The sequence below is a fragment of the Diachasmimorpha longicaudata genome, chromosome 4 (genome assembly GCF_034640455.1).
Source record: "Diachasmimorpha longicaudata isolate KC_UGA_2023 chromosome 4, iyDiaLong2, whole genome shotgun sequence".
NCBI classification, from domain to species: domain Eukaryota; kingdom Metazoa; phylum Arthropoda; class Insecta; order Hymenoptera; family Braconidae; genus Diachasmimorpha; species Diachasmimorpha longicaudata.
The window spans coordinates 8,613,463-8,631,960 of NC_087228.1; the positions used below are offsets into that span (position 1 = coordinate 8,613,463).

Genomic DNA, 18,498 nt, shown 5'->3' on the forward strand with positions numbered 1-18,498 from the left:
GACAGTGAAGGGTTTTTTCATCTCAGAGTTCTGTTAATCATCGGGCTGAACAGAACAGATTTAATCCCACCGAGTCACCATGTTTATCGTGTGTAATATTTTATGTTTACGCAATGGTAGAGGCGAGTCACTGAATCTGTAGATAAAGGGATTGTTGAAGGTTTGGGTTTGGTGAGTTTAGTTGGCTTGAGTTTTAGGATGGATTTAAGTTATGTGGGGAGATAGTAAAGAGACGTGAGGTCTTTTTGGCCTGCACGTAGTGCATCTGTGCTTGGTAGACACTCCTGGTGAGGAGGTTGTCTCCTTTGGGGGCTTTCGAAGTATTCACGGGCTTCTGGGGGCGGTGAGGAATTGGGGACACTTTTGGGTTGGTTATTATTTTGTGGTACGGTGGGATGAAGTAAAACAGCTGGAGGATGATGATGGGCGATCAGTTTCGTGGTAAAGTCGAGCAGTACTCGCCAAAGTCATCGCCGAGGGGTGCACGGTCACCGGTGGTATCACGACAAGACTCAACGGGAACACTAAAAACCACCATTTCACTGGGAAAGAATCCGTCAATCGTCCACAGTGGACCCTTCTATTTGATGAAGGAACCGCCTGGTAAGGTTTTTAGAGGTTTTTTTTAAAAGAGGCCTTCTTGAGAAAAGTTAGGGCATGTATTTTGATTGCAGGGGAAAGCGATTTGACTGGAGCTACCAATTTGATGGCCTATTATGGCCTCGAACACTCGTACAGTAAGTTCAGTGGCAAGAAACTCAAGGAGCAGCTGTCCTCATTTCTACCGAATCTACCTGGGATCATTGACACTCCTGGAGATCAGGATAATAGGTAATTTATTTGGTTTGGGACGGTAGATTTTTTAATTGAGATTTGGGAATTTGACGCTGAGAAGAAGGTGCAATTTCCTTTTGCAATTCATTCAAGACTTTTAGGTTAAGAAAAGACATTGGAGTTCCATGGAGAGGTGATTAATGATGTTTAAAATTCCAACAAAAGAAACAACTGAATTTTTCTTGCCATTGGTTACATTCGTAGAAAAATTCTAAGAGTAAAGACACCGAAATTAGCAAATTATTCTCTAGTTTATTTCAAAAGAATCACAATTATGATGCACAGAATGAACCAAGATCTGCATAGCTAATGATATTGCATCCATGTTCCTAGTTCATTGCGTTCTGTAATTGAGAAACCACCAATAGTGGGTAAGGAGCTGCTTCCCCTCACAAGTGTTCAATTATCAGGCTTCCGTCTTCATCCTGGACCTGTGAGTAACCAAATACAATATTTCCACAAATCGAGAACCCTTTTTCCCCCTCCCCTCGACTCATTAATCTCATTCATGTACAGTTACCGGAGCAGTATCGATACGTTAATCAAGCGCCTCAGAGGAAACACAAGAACAAACACAAGAAGCACAAACACAAACCTGGGGAAGTGCCTGCTGGCCAAGAGATAGCAGCCACTGACATAAGTGGAGCAGATACCCACGAGAAGAAACACAAGAAGCAGAAGAGACACGACGAGGAGAAGGAGGCGAGGAAGAAGAGAAAGAAGGAGAAGAAACGAAAAAAACAAAAACACAGTCCTGAGCATCCTGGTGGTTTAACACCCTCTCAGCATTCCAACTCGTGATCCATAATAATTTTTGCATCTAATCGTGATCACTGGAATCAACGTGAAGTTAATGGACTCACTATGTTTTAACTGCCTTATTTTTCCCCCTTGTAATTTATTATTCCACCTGGTTGATTGACTCATGGAGAATGAGAATTTGTCTATATTCAGTGGCCAATTGGGGTTTTACATAAATATTTTCCATTCAGAAGAATTTAGGTATGGTAGGAAAATCAAAAAGGTCACACGTATTTTTTACTATTTAAATCAAAAAATAGCAGTTTAATTCTGAAGAAAGAAGTTGCCATGATATTTTTTACTTTCCATCCGTCAAATCATCAAATAAAAGGTTATCTGCGTGCAGGGATCGCGAGCTTTTGTGCAAATTTTTTTTATTAAAAAAGCACATTTTTTGGCTGGTCAATAACACCTGAAACGGGAATTTTAACAATGAATAGCGAATACTTCTTATCGATTTCTACAAATAATGTTGTTCAGCCACTCAGAACGATTGCTTGGTGACGAATAATTTAGGAAGACCAAGGGAGGGGGGGGGGGGGACTTGAGTATATGAATGTCCTGAGTTTATGGGTTTAGACGAAATAATAATGCGGATTCTGCTCTATTCCAAAGATTCTGCACACTCATGTAAATAAATTAATTATACAACGGTTGGCAATGTTATTTGAAAGTGAATGTAAGAAAATTGAAGAAATCGTCATAATGTTATCGATTTAAACAAGTAGTATTTATAATGCAGACATGAATAAAAATAGTTTAATTATAAAACGATTGTTTATTTATTGAGTTCCTCTTTCAATTTAATTCGTGGTCCACCGGAGTTGACAATTAAATTTTTCCATATATTAAAAATTTGAAAGATACAACAAGAATCCACAATGTTGACATTTTTCTTACATCTAATAACAATGAGTGCTGTTTAAAAAGAAAAAGCCCGATGTTTTTATTTATTTGTCAAAATGTGAAAGGGATTGATATAGTGTTCGTTTGAAAAAAAATTCTGATGCAAAAAAAATAACCAGCTACGAAATAATGACCAACACCTGAGTACTTTTCGTTTAAATGAAAGTGGAAGTACTAGCTGCGTCAAAATAAGCAACATCCGTTGGACGCAGAACGTTCTGCGCAAGAAAGTTGCTTCTCCCCCGGCGTTCGCTACGTCGCTCCCTCAGACCGCACTAGTTCCCGCCATTACGCGGGTCTTCACATTGTGTTTTCTTCAATTACGTCGACATAATGACGGACAATCGTAAGTACCTGTGCATATTTCTCCCAACCGTATGTCCTCGTCATAATTCATTCGGGAAAATTCCGTCCGACGAGTCCACGTGCTCGGGACACCGATAAAAAAACATCAACAAACCCAAAAGCCTCATGTGACGCTTGGGTGTTCGGTGTTCCGATTTCATGCACTCCCATCCATCCCGAAAAATCGCGTGGAACTGTCTTCTAGGACATTACACACGTTTTCGTGGCGAGGACCAAGTCAAACCCATCAGAAAATTGGGGTATTAATTGTCTCATCGATGACCTCATTCCAACAATTATCTAGCATGTTATCAAATGAACAAATCGATAATTTTTGCTCCTCCATTTTTTTCTAATTATTTTTACACATAGATAGATAGACTGTGATCGACTCAAAATTAACGGGAACGTAAAATCGGTCAGCCATTGAGTATTTTCAAGTCTTCATCAATTCTTGGCACTTATTTTTTACTTATTTTTTTACTGACTGACAAGGTTTGACAAGTTTTTCCTAATAATGTTTTTTCAATTTTTCTTTGTTCGGAATTTCTCAATCGAGTTTAATCGAGTCAAACCGTGAACCGAAACAGTTACATTTTCGATGAGAAAACAAATTGGAACGTGAAATTGCTCCATTTCTGTTTGGCATTGCTTCGTATGCAGTCTCTATTCCTCAGTATTTCTAAACTCGATAAAATAGATTTCCTTTCATCACGAAATTCATGTAAAAGCCCTGAGAAATTTCGAAATGGAGCTTAATTGAAGCTCAGAAGACGACAAATTGTCTTTCTCATGAGCCCCCATCCTGAGGCCAATGATATCGATGACACGAAAATGTTGAGATTCTCTACTACATGACCTAGATCTTGATATTGATGAATTATAATCTAGCTGATTGATATCAGTGAATCTTGATCTCCCCAAATATTAAGACATGTGCTAACTCCCCTGCTATTTACACCACCATAAAACATACCAGAAAGGAATGATGAGTAATTTTCCCATTCACTTTTCCAGAATATTCGAATTATCAGCAGCAAGGCTACAACCAGTATAGCCAGCCTCCACCGAGTGGTGGACAAGATACATCGTATCCTCCACCAACATCGGGCGGTGGCAACTACAATCAGTACAGCCAGCCACCACCAAGTGGTGGAAGCTACGGTAGCTACAACAGTTACAATACCTCCAGCGGTCAAGACTATAACCAAAGTCAAGGACAGGGTGGATACTCCCAGGGGAGCTACGGAGCTGGGTCTGGAAATCAGAGCAGTGGAGGTGGTGGCGGTGGTGGTGCTGGCGGCAATAATTACGGAGGAAGTAACTACGGAGGTAATTCAGGGGGTGGATACAATCGTGGAAGCTCTGGAGGAAGTTACGGAGGTAATTATAAACAAAAACAAATTCTCATGCACTTTTCAATTTGTATTTGGAATATAAAATGCCTTTGAAAAGTGAGACAATCGAACAGAATTTTAATGACTTAAAGAGAAGAACTATTATTCGCTATTATAATTTAATTTGAAATAGAACATATTATCGCACAAAAAATTATTCACAAATTATTCGTAATGTTTTCAGGACAAAGCGGAGGTGGTGGTGGTGGTGGCGGCGGTGGTGGTGGTGGGCGGTACAACGACCGTGGAGGTTACGACCGCTCGAGCGGTGGCGGTGGCTACAAGTAAGTTCACAATTTTTTAACCCCAACTATTCCTTCTCTCGTCGAATGTCGAAAAGTCATTGAAAAAATAGAGATAGAATCTCTCCGGAGACTAAAAATCTTCGGCAATCATCAAGTAGGTGTCCTGTATATTATCTAAACTTGATAACAAATCTTCAAACATTTGACTTCATCAATCATGCAAAGAAAAAAAAAACAATTGTCGTTCACCTGCCATTTCGGCGTTAATGTGTTTGAAGTGTGCCTACAGGTTTTTGTTTATCGCACAGGTATAACTGGTTTGTAATGAAAAAGGTAACAGGTTGTATACGACAAATGACGTAAAAAAATGTGGTTCAAGTTAGTGACACAATCGGAAATCACCGAGGTAATTGTGATAATTCAACTGTTGGTGGAAATTTTACAGAGGTTTGGGAGAACCTTGAGTATCATCATCGCTAGGGACTCAGGTGTGGAGAAGCCTCGATTATCAATTTCAACCCATTTTTTTCTACTCAGGGCAAGCAGGCCAATAGATAAGCCAATAGGCTGAAGAAAAGTACAGGTAGATGAAGCGATAGAAAAAATTATAAAATCAGCGTCCAGGGTAAGGGGGTTTATTCCATTCATTCAATGTCACGAAGAAGGAAATTATTTAAGGAGAAAAAAAATTACGAAAGCATACAATTATAGAAGAAGGATTCAACGCAAATATCTTAGAAATGGACGATTGAATCAGGGGATCGATTCATTAAAAATGTTCATCAGCCAATGAAGAAAGAAAATTAATTATAGAATGGCAAAGCCGTATATGTTTTGGTCATTTTCTATTGGTCTGCTCACCCTATCTATCACACGAATGCACCTGTAATCTGCCTCAATGAGTACTATCATTTGTGCAGAAATATTATAACCAATGACAAAAGCAGCTGAAAGATCGTGTGTTCATAGATGATTTTGCATCGTTACTCGGTGCTTGATATCCATCTCGGGCTCGTTGAAACACTTTCTACTAGAGTATAACAGTATAAAATGATATGTGCCATGACTCTACCCTCTGTTTATATCTCGTGAAGAATTTTTATTGGCTATGGAAAATAATGCGTTTTCGGTTCCACATGTTTTGTGGTTTAATTGAGACTGTATTAGATTCTGGTTTATTGGAGTGGAAGGATATCCGGGTGGTATAGTCCCTGGATACATGAGCGTCTGGTGAAAATTTTTACAGAAGGAAAAATTGTTTTTATTCCATCTTATTTATTTATTCTTTTTTTTCGTTGATTTGTTCACTCCCTTTTTCATTAGTAATTCATTTGCAATTGAGAAAATTCCGTGGGAAATGGATGAAAACTGCCTTTTTACTTCACATTATTCACACTTAGTTGAAAAATCTTGATTATTATTCACATCAATATTTTTGAGTAGTTTTTTCTCGTAAATTCCTGTAAAATATAAACTTCTGTTCGGAACTGTTCCACTGGGATATTCTTATATTGAAAAAAGGTAAACCTGCATGCTGACACCAATAAATCAACGGACTGCAACTTGTTACTTGACCTAGTTTAAGATGTTAATTTGATCGAAAAAAAAAGAACAAAACAAAAATATGGTGACAGACATTTAGACAGTAGGTAACCATCAAGAGAAAGGAATGAGAAGGGGTTGGCAATGAATCAACGATATGAAAAAACACATCAACGATCGAACTGATCGAGTCTGTCCCCCCATGAGTCGTCTCATTGGTATATCTGCTTCTGTGTTTTAGCAGTGGCGGTGGCCGTGGTGGTTATAACAAAGGTAAATGCACCAGATCGTACTGTACTGGTCTGGTGCTTATTCACGCATTCAATCTAATATTTTTAAAGATTCAACATTTTATCAATTAATACTCGGTTACTTTTATTATATGAAAGGGCTGCTACATCGCGATTGTTTCATTTTAAGGATGGAATTTATCATTCGGATTATTTTACGTGACCCATTGCACACAATAGTTTCTCAATTTCTTTTAACGTCCGATGTTTTGCATTGAAAATAGGGATTATTTGTTGACAATTGATTAACATATAACTTATCATCGTATTCAAATAGTCGTTCTTACCCCTCGCAATAACATGAGAATACAAAAATTTAATAACTTATGACAATGCGGTAAATTAAATCATTTAATTCAAAGTTCTAATTTCATTCCGAAACTCCATAAAAAAAATTGATTGAAAGCTGACGCAATGGAAAATTTAAATTCATTTCTTCGAGATAAGGCTTGAATGCAAAATATCTGATTCACAAAAAAATGGAACTCTCTTGTGTGCAACAGTCAATTTATCACCGAAATGCGGTATTGGTGTTGAATTATACCGATTATTAACAATTCTATTCGTCAATCAGTGGTGGCTAATTCTAGTATTAAACCCAAGCTGGATCGAAGCAGCGACTAGAATGAGTATGAAACCCTGAAAGTTTCGCATTTTCATAACAAATCGTATTACGAAGCGACTGGCGTGCTCGATATGTAGAACGATGCAAGAGTTCCTCATTACGTCAGAAGTGTATTTTTGGTACATTATTTATTGAAATGGTTTATTATTATGACGATGGAGCCCTTTTATATGCAACTGCAACCTTGTGTTGGATACGATGAGATACTTAGTCGAAATTCATTTGGTGTTTTTTGGCGGTACATTAACTGTGGGAGGGATTTTTTTTTAATTCAACCTGATTATATCATTGGTATTTTTATATTCACGTTATGGAGAAGATCGATGAATATGAGAGTGATAAAATTTAAGTGATAATATGAATACTAGGCAGGGTAACAGATGTGTGATTTAAAACCGAATTATTTAATGGTAAAGAGAAATTTTTACAGTTTTATTGTAAGATAATTGTTGATGGGTAAAGAGAGTTGAGAAATGACTCGGTGAAACTTAAATACAAGGGCATGTGGTAAAATATTGTCATGAACGAGACATGACCATTGGAATGACAACGATGGGTGTTGATCGATGATTTATTTAAATCAATGGTAGACGATTTTGGCTGGAGATGAAGAAATTTTTTTTATTGTCATCGTAATGATGTTTCTGAGTTTATCATGGTCGAAATGCCGTTTCATATGTACGAAGAAGTTCCATGGAAAAAAAGTAGGGAATTTCATAGATGATTCTATCGGATTTCTACTGAAGTTTTGATTGGTTTACGGTGACTTTGCCGGAGAAGTTTGTTCTCGCGATTGAAACATTGAATAGAACAATTACTATAATTTTTTTCTCTTGACGACTTATTCTATAGAGGTATTTCCCCAGGAATTCCTTGATTGATATTTTTCAAATGCTGTCGTTTGATTTTTTTCAATGAAAAATTAAACTGAAGTAGTTAAACTAGGAAAAATTGTGTCAAAGGGTCCCTATAAAATTACCTAATGAAAAGGTCGTAGAGAGAAATGAAGTTCTACGTAATATTTTCTATACAAGTGTGAAACAAAGCCACAACATTCTTCAGTAGAACTCCAATAGGATTTTTCTATCATTTGCCAGGTTTTTTCATGATTTTCTCGTGCCTGCATAACTGTACAAAGCGTTTGCTTATTTATTTTCAATAATCCGCGGATTCACGTTGCTTTGGAAAAAAAAAATTATTGTAGTCATTAGGGCAATAGTAGAGTTTTTTTCATGAACTGTCGATCCTGGTAGGGCTGTTGAGAGATTGAGAGATTTATCAAGGACTATTGGTTATGAGATTTTTAATTGTGGCCGCGTTGCAGGGGGCTTTGGTGACCGGAATGGAGGCAATGACGGGATGGTCGTGCAAGAGGACACTATTTTCGTTTCGGGAATGGATCCAGGTGTCTCTGAGGAAGAAATTGGCCAGCATTTTGGAGCTATTGGAATCATCAAGGTAAAGAGCTAATGACATGACAATTAATTCGGCAAATTTCTATAATTTTGTGAACATGAAAAAAAAAAATGTTTTTGGTGGCAAATAATTTGATTTTCTCCAATGGAAATATTGTGAATGACATTGTCTCCCTTCCAGAACGATAAACGCACTGGCAAACCAAAGATCTGGGTGTACAGAGACAAGAACACCGGGAAACCGAAGGGTGAGGCAACAGTGACGTACGACGATCAAGATGCAGCGCGCTCTGCCATCACTTGGTTCGACGGCAAGGATTTCAAGGGATGTACGATAAAGGTACAGATGGCTCAGCACAAGAGCAACTGGCAAGGAGGACGTGGGGGTGGACGAGGTGGTGGTGGTGGTGGTGGTGCACCAGGCGGTCGTGGAAGAGGCGGTTTTGGAGGTCGCGGAGGCGGCGGAGACAGAGATGGGGGCGATCATCATCGCGGCGGTGGCGGAGATGATAGGAGAGACTCCGGTGGCCGGGGTGGAGATTGGAGGTACAGCTCGTTATTAAATTGTTACCAATGGTTAATTAAGGACATTTTTTAATTCTGAAATTTTCAGCTCCCGTTTATTTCTTTCATTTTATCTTTTTATTATTATTATTATATGAATTATTCGATCATTTAGTTTTTATTCCTAAGTCATTATTATTATTTTTTACTCAGAAATTGAGTTTCTACAAATTTTTCCCTTTCTCACCCATCAGATGTACAAACCCTGAATGCGGAAACACAAATTTCGCTTGGCGTGATGAGTGCAACCTCTGTAAAAGTTCGAAACCAGAGGGTGCAGGCGGTGGTGGTGGAGGCGGACGAGGAGGTCGGGGAGGTGACAGAGGTGGACGAGGTGGTGGATTCAGAAGTGATCGTGGGCGTGGTGGTGACCGAGGTGGCAGGGGCGGAGGTGGATTCCGTGGAGGTGACAGAGGTGGCAGTGGAGGACGTGGACGTGGAGGGCCCATGCGTGGAGGTGGCGGGTCAGTAATAACTCCCATTGATTCATAACTCACCCACTACACTATCCTCATTATATATTAATAAATGTCCCTTCGTATTTCTTTAGGCGCGGCGACAGAGACAGGGATCGCCAACGGCCATATTGAGGAGCTGAATAATGGGAATGTCACCCAGTTGCGATAACAGCATGTGTAAATTTTCTTTTTAACGATAACACGGGGTTTCAATGTGTTATTGGCATTACATCTACATTAGTATTTACCTCATCACTTTTCATACATGAAGGACTAATCAATTACACGTGATTTCTTTTTTTTTTTTTCATATCGAATGTGTAATGTCTGTGTATAAACTAGATTTTAATAAAGTGAAACACATAATATAGACAAAAATGTCTTAGTTTACTCAATTAATGCTAAGAATAAATATTAATAGTAAGTTTCCCCTCCGGTTGTGTAAGTATGGAATTTTACTGAATGTAGTCTTTTGAATGACTGCAGTTTGTTCGCTATTCTGTAAAAACGTTTAACTTTATTCACTTGATATACTGCCCCTTTAACCTGGATTAAACCTCTCATTTACTTCAATATGATTCCAATAATATTTAATGACGAATTGTGTTACGCATACACGGAGAAAAAAATGTGGAAGCAATTATACTCATTGAGGATAATAACCGGGCATAAGATGAAAAGAGTTGACAAACTGTTCTTAATGAAATAATTATAATTAAAAAATATAGGATTCCTGAAATAAAATCAGTACATAAAATTGATACAATCACAAGATAACACCACACTGAATAAATTATTTATGATAAATTTATTAGAATGATTGATAGGTTGAAAAATATTGTATTATAATAAACCTGATAATTTAATAATTACAGTATGTGTAAATTCAAAGAGAAGAAACGGAACAATTGACACGGGATAATTTACGGAATTTCTATCTTTATAAAATAAAGAGTAGAGTAATGGTCGTCAATCTCTCCCACTGGCTCGCAAATAATTATCGAAAACGTACTCATTAGTCACTCGTTAACTAAGTATAAACAAATTTGTTTATCGTTATAATTCTAGGTTTCCCTTGATTTTTCGCGGTTTATTATTTTAAATATGAATTAACGTAGATATATGTATAATAGAAAGGATGAAGACCTCTATAATGGATTTACTCGAATGTCGGTGACACCTCTCCATTTTACCACTCTTTTATTATTGCTTGTTGCCTTTGCGCTTCGACTGCTCCTGAAAAATTACAAACATGGAGAACATTAATTTACGTATTGGAGAGACAAAATTATTCTTTTCATTCTTGACGAGTTGAAGTACTCATAATTTTCTTTTCCGAAGTTTATACTAAAATAAAATTCCCTGACACTAAAAATGATTAAAAAATTGGATTTCAACTACCTTGATGGCCAGAATCTCGAGCAGGTAACGGAATACCCTGAAGAGGTCAATGAAAAGCTCCAGGGAGTGGCCAATGAAGTCCTTGCTCCCCATGTGGAATTTTTCGACGATCATTTGTGTATCGAAGATGATGAAGCCACACATAAGTCCAAGACCCAGATATAATTGAGCCTGGTAGACGAAGATTGAGCGCAAAAAAATGTTGCTAAGCAGCAGGAGGATGGCGATGTTGGATAAACTGATGAGAGTCCCTCCTAGGTACAGCCATTGGCCCCGAGGGGCGTACAGCGAGGAAATGCTGAAGGAGACGAAAACTACGGCTGCTCCTGAAATTAAAAGGTGGAAATGAAATAACGGTTTCGTTAACTTGAGACCTGGGTTTACGTGGAGGTAACAAAAGTTGGTTACTTTCGTTTACTTGGGGTAGCGAACTATGCGAGAAGTTTGCATTGAGGGGTGACGGTGAATTTAATATTGATTCTAGGAAAATTTGTTGTCATAGAAAGCAGCGAAAATTTATACACACACACAATCGATTATCTCCCTGAAATCTGCCATGTTCGATTAGAACTTCAGATTAATTTCTGGACTTTCGCAAAGCGAAAAATGTAAATTCTAAAATTGACGAAACTCACCAATGAGTGAGGTGATAATGATGCTCGGGTCAATACTGATGACAATTTCCAGAAGAGGACCCAACCCGAGTCCCGATAGGAACGCAAATCCCAGGAGGTACCCAAGTCGAAGTTTTTGATTCTTTCCATTGTCAGGCGTCACCCCGAGGGCGATGAGCAGTCCGAGGGCACCAAGGGTACTCAAGAGACTCGCCTCGAGGAGATCCGTGAAGAGATGCACATAGGCACCAGTCCCTGCTGCCAACGTTGACATTGCCAAGCAGCCGTAAACATTCTTGAGATGTTGCCGCAGTGGTGCGTCCCTATCAACAACACAACAGTCCAATAAATTATTGCCAATATGTCAGCTGCTTAATGCTCAGCTGACGGCCAATGAAACTGGTAATGAGTTCCACTTGTCTTCACTATCAGTTGTGTCTTATCGGAGGAGTACGAAGCATGCCTCTCAATGCATTCGTGCTTCGCATAAAAACATCGAAAATGATAGTCATCGTAACATTTGCGGAAAAATGAAGAAACAACGTTCGTTGAAATCTTGACAACAAGGAGGAAAAAAAAATGAAAATGGCAATCATCGGGGCATATCCAGGAAAATGAAGAATCTGTTGTTCAAATTGTTCTATTATTATAACTATTCACATAAGGTGTAATTAAACTTTTATGCAAAGCTGATCTTAATTTTTATCTTGTCCTTATCTCATTTAATTTAATTCAATCTCGAAAGCATTGAATTTGATTGGAAATTAAAATTTATTAATTTATTCGTGTTTATTTTCCTAACCTTTAAGAAACCACAGAGATCCCTAATTTGGATTAAATAAACCGATTTATTCGTATATATCGTACTGAAGCTTCTATTCAACCTTGAACTCGGTTTTCCTTGTGTTTCCCTGTACCCCAACTAAACCGTTGATTTGATATAAACTGTTTATGTTGATGTAAATGTTTTCCTGATGGAAAAACCCTCGTCCATTAAAAACAAAAAACAATATCTTAACGACTTGTTCAAAAGCCTCTTGAAACATTGCTAAAGCGAATAATAAAAAAATCAGGCCAAGTTTCACGAGAATGGTAGTGCTAGACTTACTTCTGTAAGTACAGAACATGAGGTGAAATGAATCTGATAACATTTCCAAGAATTTCTGACACCATAATATGGTTTTAACGACACAAGCCTTTATCAAGTTATATACTAAAATACCATTATGACATGAAAATTCTCGCATTCTTCCCCACTCCCGCCATCGACAGGAGCATGTCCCCTCCTTTAATCCATAATTCATGAACTATTGATATAAAAAAAAAGTCATAAACATCGACTCTCTTCGAAATCATGCGATGACTCGACTTAATAAACTTTCTGTCTTTCATTATATCATCGATGAGAATTAAAAAAAACATTGTGAATATCCCCCAACCCTGAGGATAATTGATCCGAGTTGCCCCATCTGTTCCCCCCCAGGAATAAACAAATAGTCTATTTTTATCTTCAATTCTCAAAACCGGATTTTGATAACGGTTTGTCTCATTCACACAAAATACAACGAATATCAGGGGTTCCTTACAGTCTGTTGGTGAAGGAATTGACGAAACTAGTGATTCCTACAGCCATAGTTTAGCCACAAAGAGTCCACTGATGCTGATGATGTAACAAACAATTTAATCAACACTCAATAACCGATAAGAAAATTTGTATTTAGTCACGTCGTGCGTTTAATTTACTCCTGCTTCGTTTCGAGAACGATCATGAATCGCGAAAGTCGTGGGCTTTTGGGGACACGTCAGTAATATTCCTGTGCGTAAATTTCGTACTTCATTCCGATTGGTTAAGACACCTCAAAGGAAGCGTCAGCTTTTGACTGAGAAAGATGGCCGAATGTGGGTGTCTAGGACGGAGAGAGAAAGCGATCGGCAGGGAGGTGGTGGCATTTGAGCCCCCACTCCATGAGATTTTTATTGGTGGATCCAGACGTATGACCGATGAGCCCTTGACACCAGCGCCTCTTGCCTCACGGTATCTGCAAGTGGCGACATCTGTATGCCAGATGGGGAACCCGGATGCTTACAGGATTCTGTAAGTAGTGACCTCTGACCACAGTTCAATGAAAAACGTTGATTTTTTATTTTCATTCCGGCCAACATCATAGGCATAATTAAAATCAGGATTATTAATTACCCACGGGACTACAAACAAAATCAATATATGTACAATGGTATACAAACGATGTACAATCATGTACATTAGTTAGTTTTTCCGTTTGCAATCCCCCGCTGGCTAAGTACATTGGGGTAAAATATACTTTGCGTAAAAATGAGCACTCTACTTTAGACAAATTAATATTTTAATAACAACGGCAGGATCAATAACATCATATTTCCGGGTTTAATCGAGGGGAATTTAATTCATTCGATGGAGTAGGTCTTCTTACGATGTGAATTTTATTATTGGGAATTCAAAAACCAGTTTTTTGGGATATTCTGAGTGCGATTTTTGGTGGGCATCGGTTTTTGGAGGTTGGAGATCAGGGGGATATGGATGATGAATTGGAGGATAAAGTGCTTTATCAGGTAATTAAAGGAGTCTTAATGAGTGGTTGATTGCGATGAAAGGTTAGGCGTTGGGAGAGTTTACATGCTCCTATCGTATGGGAGATGTAAATTGACTGACAAGACTGAATCATTGTTATTGTTGTATTGACGAGTTGTTGTAAAGACACGGTGCAGTGCAAACAATGACCCCTAATTTATTACTATTGCCAGAAAGTGATTATGTTGTATTCACGGGGGAGTTCAACTCATTCTGCAGTGATTATTGCTTTCATTGTGATTAGATTTATGCCGTGGCAATTACTTACTTTTTACAAAATTATGAGTGATTAAGTACTGAAATTATATCTCATTATCTCTGGGTAAACACTTTAGCAACATCATACATCGGTTGTTAGAAACACAATTGTTGATAACTTATTTAAAAAATTAAATGACATTCTGTGAATGATTGTTAAGAAAACATTCATTGCTTCTTCTAATTGATTCTTTAACTTTTTGAACTCTGTTGTTGTGAGGGCATAATTTGTTCCTAAATTTGCTACCAATTAAGGTCTTTTCGAATTCATTTATTGTAAAGAAATAATAGGTAAAAGTAAGATTGTTGCATTCATGTAAATATATACTCTATACTCCATATTTGCTTAATCAACAGACGTACGTTTCATACATGAAGCTCCTCTCAAAATTCGCCGTGGGCCTGCCCACTAGCCTAACCGCTGGCTCCAACACACCAATCGGTTATTTTTGGAAGATGATGCGTCTGTATGCACTCAAGCCAGAAGTGTTGTTCTGTGGTACAGTTATGTTCGTCATACTATTCTATCTACAGGCAGTCGATGTTTGGAGCAGAACTTTACTCGGGAAAATCCAATATACCCTCGGAAAAACGAGTTCGAAGGTATGTCAACTGGTGGATTAGCATTTCCTGAATTTACTGAGGAGTTTAATGGAAATTACAGGTATCGAAACTTCAGTTCCTCGTTGCCAATGCAAGCACCAGTGGCGAAAAAGTCAAGTGGGAACTCAGGGAGGGTTATGTCGCGGCATACGCAGTACAGGGACATCGGCCTCATATGGAGGATAGATTCGTAGTTAATGAGGATATCAACAAAACGGGGGTCTCGGTTTTTGCGGTTTTTGATGGACACGGGGGAGAGGTAATTGCACAAATTAATTTTTAAAAACCTTTTCTAAATTTTAAATTGCCAATAAACATTAAAGTTCGCAGCGGATTATGCTCGCGATAAGTTGATGCCCAACATAAACAAGAAAGTGATCGAGCTGAAGAAGATGATAGCAGGAAAAGCTCCAGCGAACCCTCAGGAACCAGACGTCCCGAATTCCCCGAGTGAAACAAAAGTGCCTGAGAGTCCGCTGGAGAAACGCAAGTCTTTCCGGAAGACAGTATCCACCACTGATGACACAGTAAAAAGTAAATCAGGCACAATAACAGACCCGGAGCTCCTCAACAAGCTGAGCAGTCTAGTTCGCCCAATAACGAGGGAAATCCGCCACGATCGGCCCCCTGAGGCCCCGCCGAAGACGGTGGACATGTCGATGTACATAGAGGGACAGAGGATTAATTACGCTAAGCTCTTGACTGATGAGGTGTGTACCGATTTTAAAATTCTCGATAATTATTCGATGTAATAAGTATTCCACAAGAATCGACCGCATGAAAAATTATTAATAGTTCCACTCAATCACTAAAAATAAATTTTTACCCTTACCAATTTCAGGTGTTGGCCGTGGACAGTCATCTCGTTCAAGCCGCCAAGAAGAACCTGGATGTGGCTGGAACTACAGCTCTGATCGCCATCCTGGAGGACAATAAATTAACAGTAGCGAATGTTGGTGACTCCAGAGGTGTTATGTGTGATAGTAAGGGAAACGCAATTCCCCTGTCCTTCGATCACAAGCCTCAGCAGCAGCGCGAGAGACAGAGGATCAACAAAGCCGGAGGTTTGGTGACATTCAACGGTGTCTGGAGAGTGGCTGGAATCCTGGCAACGTCCCGAGCCCTCGGAGATTATCCTCTGAAGGACAGAAAACTGGTCATTGCTGATCCAGATATTCTGACGTTCGATTTGAGCGATCACGATCCGTCCTTTCTCATCCTCGCATCTGATGGCCTGTGGGACACTTTCTCGAATGAAGAGGCTGTTGCCTATATCAGGGAGAGGCTGAACGAGCCCTACTTCGGGGCAAAAAGCCTCACGCTGCAGAGTTTTTACAGAGGATCACTGGATAATATCACTGTTGTCGTCATTAATCTAAGAAATCGTAAATACAGCATATCAGAGCTCAACAGGGCAGAGTGATGATAATTTATACGGATTAATTAGGAAATTATTGTTATTCTTAGACGTTTTCTTCGTGATGACGACGTTTTGTTGATCTTCTAGTCATTTTGTGGGAAGTGGGCTGGTGGTCGAGCTATTTTCCGAATTATTTTGGAATTTCCATGGAGTTGTTTCGACGGAAATGAAGGGGTCGATTTTAATAAACGTATTCATGATGAAGATTTTGTTTTTTTTTCACACTGTGGAATAATTACAATTTTTAGTACGTTCTCAGTGTTTCCTCTTCGTAAAAACTCATCATCTTTATTTTTATGAAAATGGAAAAACGTTTGTTATAAAAATAATTATTGATAAACGACGAACAATAAAAAAATGAGTTTCACCAGCAGGTTTGTTTGTCGGAAATGAGTATTTTCAATGTCTTTTGAGTAATCAGTCTTATAGTGTAGGTCGGTATTGAGTATGGATAGAGAATGCACAAAATATTGTCTCTCTCCCTGAAAGCGTGGCACTTGTGGTACTCGGAGCACCAGTATGTCTCCCTGGCTTGAATCATTTTACAATCACTTGGCTTCTTCTCCCCAGCAGGTGTTTCATTTTTTCGGGGGAACAGGAAGGGCTCCACTGCCTGATAATAAAATGTCTTGAGAATGTCCAGTCGTTGGGTACCCATTTGTTGATTTGTGGATTGAATGTTCGAGTTTCTTCCCATTACGAATTTCCCAATGTTGCAGTCCACTAGCAGAAATCTGCAAACCCATTCACCCCAATATTTTTTTGTAATTCTAAACTTATCAGGCGCTAGAGCATTAGTCTTCAAATAATAATTTATTTATTTAAAGAAATTTGTAGATCAAAATGGCCTCTCTTCTCGACTCACCCTAGGATTGATGGATCCAGAGAGAGATCAGCTGGAAAGCACTGAGGGTAGGCTTGTTCAGCAGCTCTTAGCGTGTCTACGTTATTTCTCCAGTGTTGAATGACAGTTTTCTCCACTTCTATCAAGTCTGGACGAGGTCCACAGAGTGCCAGTACTTGAATTCCTTTTATCAGAGTTACAGATATTAATCTGAAGGCAACCTAGGACCAACACAATTAATCAATGAAATTGGCTGATTGAGCATGAGGTTAATAAGCTGTGACCTGTTACATTTGGACTCATCTTGGGGAGAAATACAGGGAGATCACAGGTGGAGCAGGTACTGTCCATCGAGCCTGCCATCATCAGTAATTTCTTCTCGATGGGGTCTAGCTGGAGCCAGCTATCTGTGCCCACTGCCATGCAACCATGGATCAGAATACAGCCATAAGTGGAGTCCAGATACTCCATTAGCATCTCTAGACTACTCTGAAGCCAAATAAAAACCATCCCAATGTCAGTCCAATACAAAAATTCATTTCCATAATTGCTCGATCTAATGAATTAAATATGCATCCATACATGAAGAAAATAATTTTCAGGACACAATATACTACTCGACATCGTCACTAGGTCGATCTCACTACAGCTCCTGTTTCCGATATCCAAGCAATCCAACAACTTATCAATCATGTTATTGCAATTCCTCAACTCCTTCTTCAGCCTCTCGATATTCCTCGAGCTCTTTATCTCGTCGATTCCGGCGACGAGAATCATAGCATTGAAGACAGCATGAATGAAATTCTCGAGGACAGTCTTGGTAGTGCCACTGGCAATTGCAATTAGGGTAATCGAGTCAGCGAATTCCTTCCAAACAACCGTTGTATCTGGCATCTCTGTGGTTTTTAGTTTTATGTCCTGGGACTTCAGGAACATGTGAATGCCACTGAGGGATGCCATCTTCGAAAAAGTCATCTATTGGGCAATGAAAAATTACCATTTAATTTTATTCAATTCTAATGAATGACTATTCGATTTTAATGAATGAGCCAAAACACTCCCTTGACTACTTACAACACTCCCTTCCCCCCTTTTTCTCGAGAACAAAGGGATTCCTCCTGAGGAGGTTAAGCACATAACGTGTGCAGTCATCTCCAGATACAATTACATCGATTTACCCCAGTTAAAAATCGATGAAAAATCAAATAAACATCAGTTTGTTTTGATTGTAACGTAAGCACTTTGTCCGGCAGTCGGTGGCTCTCCCCGAGTGGGGGAAATCATCGGTGAACCACTCGGGACCTTCTACGTGTCCATGCGCGTGTCAA

The 18,498-nt window shown here is 38.9% G+C and overlaps 5 protein-coding genes across 7 annotated transcripts; 3 read left to right on the forward strand and 2 right to left on the reverse strand.

Annotated features, from left to right (window-relative positions):
- Positions 1-15: 15 nt before the first annotated feature.
- LOC135161705 (mediator of RNA polymerase II transcription subunit 19) lies at positions 16-2,406 on the forward strand. The gene is made up of 4 exons (XM_064119549.1): positions 16-603; positions 675-831; positions 1,168-1,267; positions 1,351-2,406. Exons 1-4 carry the CDS (start codon positions 417-419, stop codon positions 1,633-1,635), a joined length of 729 nt encoding a protein of 242 aa, XP_063975619.1. The 5' UTR covers positions 16-416; the 3' UTR covers positions 1,636-2,406.
- Positions 2,407-2,733: 327 nt separating this feature from the next.
- LOC135161696 (RNA-binding protein cabeza-like) lies at positions 2,734-9,800 on the forward strand. 2 transcript variants are annotated; one of them, XM_064119533.1, is made up of 8 exons: positions 2,734-2,887; positions 3,904-4,269; positions 4,468-4,567; positions 6,312-6,343; positions 8,310-8,443; positions 8,582-8,946; positions 9,159-9,428; positions 9,515-9,800. In XM_064119533.1, the coding sequence occupies exons 1-8, from the start codon at positions 2,875-2,877 to the stop codon at positions 9,552-9,554; spliced, it is 1,320 nt and encodes a 439-aa protein (XP_063975603.1). In that variant the 5' UTR covers positions 2,734-2,874; the 3' UTR covers positions 9,555-9,800. The 2 variants fall into 2 exon arrangements, with proteins under 2 accessions (XP_063975603.1, XP_063975604.1); XM_064119534.1 differs by having other exon boundaries at positions 6,315-6,343.
- A 411-nt stretch (positions 9,801-10,211) lies between these two features.
- LOC135161706 (probable Bax inhibitor 1) lies at positions 10,212-13,287 on the reverse strand. Its single transcript, XM_064119550.1, has 4 exons — positions 13,024-13,287; positions 11,459-11,760; positions 10,824-11,149; positions 10,212-10,658 (listed from the first exon to the last, which is right to left on the reverse strand). The coding sequence occupies exons 1-4, from the start codon at positions 13,068-13,070 to the stop codon at positions 10,626-10,628; spliced, it is 708 nt and encodes a 235-aa protein (XP_063975620.1). The 5' UTR covers positions 13,071-13,287; the 3' UTR covers positions 10,212-10,625.
- Positions 13,288-13,724: 437 nt separating this feature from the next.
- LOC135161692 (protein phosphatase 1L) lies at positions 13,725-16,699 on the forward strand. Of its 2 annotated transcripts, none has more exons than XM_064119529.1 (5): positions 13,725-14,026; positions 14,661-14,906; positions 14,968-15,165; positions 15,230-15,616; positions 15,748-16,699. In XM_064119529.1, the coding sequence occupies exons 1-5, from the start codon at positions 13,991-13,993 to the stop codon at positions 16,327-16,329; spliced, it is 1,449 nt and encodes a 482-aa protein (XP_063975599.1). In that variant the 5' UTR covers positions 13,725-13,990; the 3' UTR covers positions 16,330-16,699. The 2 variants fall into 2 exon arrangements, with proteins under 2 accessions (XP_063975599.1, XP_063975600.1); XM_064119530.1 differs by lacking the exon at positions 13,725-14,026 and adding an exon at positions 14,182-14,367.
- On the reverse strand, positions 16,568-18,450 carry LOC135161700 (protein fuzzy homolog). Its single transcript, XM_064119542.1, has 5 exons — positions 18,245-18,450; positions 17,753-18,145; positions 17,462-17,659; positions 17,192-17,391; positions 16,568-17,060 (listed from the first exon to the last, which is right to left on the reverse strand). Exons 1-5 carry the CDS (start codon positions 18,320-18,322, stop codon positions 16,691-16,693), a joined length of 1,239 nt encoding a protein of 412 aa, XP_063975612.1. The 5' UTR covers positions 18,323-18,450; the 3' UTR covers positions 16,568-16,690.
- Positions 18,451-18,498: the final 48 nt, after the last annotated feature.

Bases quoted from the DNA above. Each gene is read 5' to 3' on its own strand.
- LOC135161705 (XM_064119549.1), top strand. From the start codon at position 417: ATGATGATGGGCGATCAGTTTCGTGGTAAAGTCGAGCAGTACTCGCCA. The intron at 832-1,167 runs GTAATTTATTTG...CCATGTTCCTAG, and splicing joins CCTGGAGATCAGGATAATAG to TTCATTGCGTTCTGTAATTG. The intron at 1,268-1,350 runs GTGAGTAACCAA...ATTCATGTACAG, and splicing joins TCCGTCTTCATCCTGGACCT to TTACCGGAGCAGTATCGATA.
- LOC135161696 (XM_064119533.1), top strand. The intron at 8,947-9,158 runs GTACAGCTCGTT...CTCACCCATCAG, and splicing joins GGCCGGGGTGGAGATTGGAG to ATGTACAAACCCTGAATGCG. The intron at 9,429-9,514 runs GTCAGTAATAAC...GTATTTCTTTAG, and splicing joins CCCATGCGTGGAGGTGGCGG to GCGCGGCGACAGAGACAGGG.
- LOC135161706 (XM_064119550.1), bottom strand. From the start codon at position 13,070: ATGGCTGTAGGAATCACTAGTTTCGTCAATTCCTTCACCAACAGACT. The intron at 11,150-11,458 runs GTGAGTTTCGTC...TTTTAATTTCAG, and splicing joins CATTATCACCTCACTCATTG to GAGCAGCCGTAGTTTTCGTC. The intron at 10,659-10,823 runs GTAGTTGAAATC...GTAATTTTTCAG, and splicing joins TCGAGATTCTGGCCATCAAG to GAGCAGTCGAAGCGCAAAGG.
- LOC135161692 (XM_064119529.1), top strand. From the start codon at position 13,991: ATGGATGATGAATTGGAGGATAAAGTGCTTTATCAG. The intron at 14,027-14,660 runs GTAATTAAAGGA...CTTAATCAACAG, and splicing joins AGGATAAAGTGCTTTATCAG to ACGTACGTTTCATACATGAA. The intron at 15,617-15,747 runs GTGTGTACCGAT...TACCAATTTCAG, and splicing joins CTAAGCTCTTGACTGATGAG to GTGTTGGCCGTGGACAGTCA.
- LOC135161700 (XM_064119542.1), bottom strand. From the start codon at position 18,322: ATGACTGCACACGTTATGTGCTTAACCTCCTCAGGAGGAATCCCTTTG. The intron at 18,146-18,244 runs GTAAGTAGTCAA...ATTGCCCAATAG, and splicing joins AAAGGGGGGAAGGGAGTGTT to ATGACTTTTTCGAAGATGGC. The intron at 17,392-17,461 runs GTAACAGGTCAC...TGTTGGTCCTAG, and splicing joins TCCCCAAGATGAGTCCAAAT to GTTGCCTTCAGATTAATATC.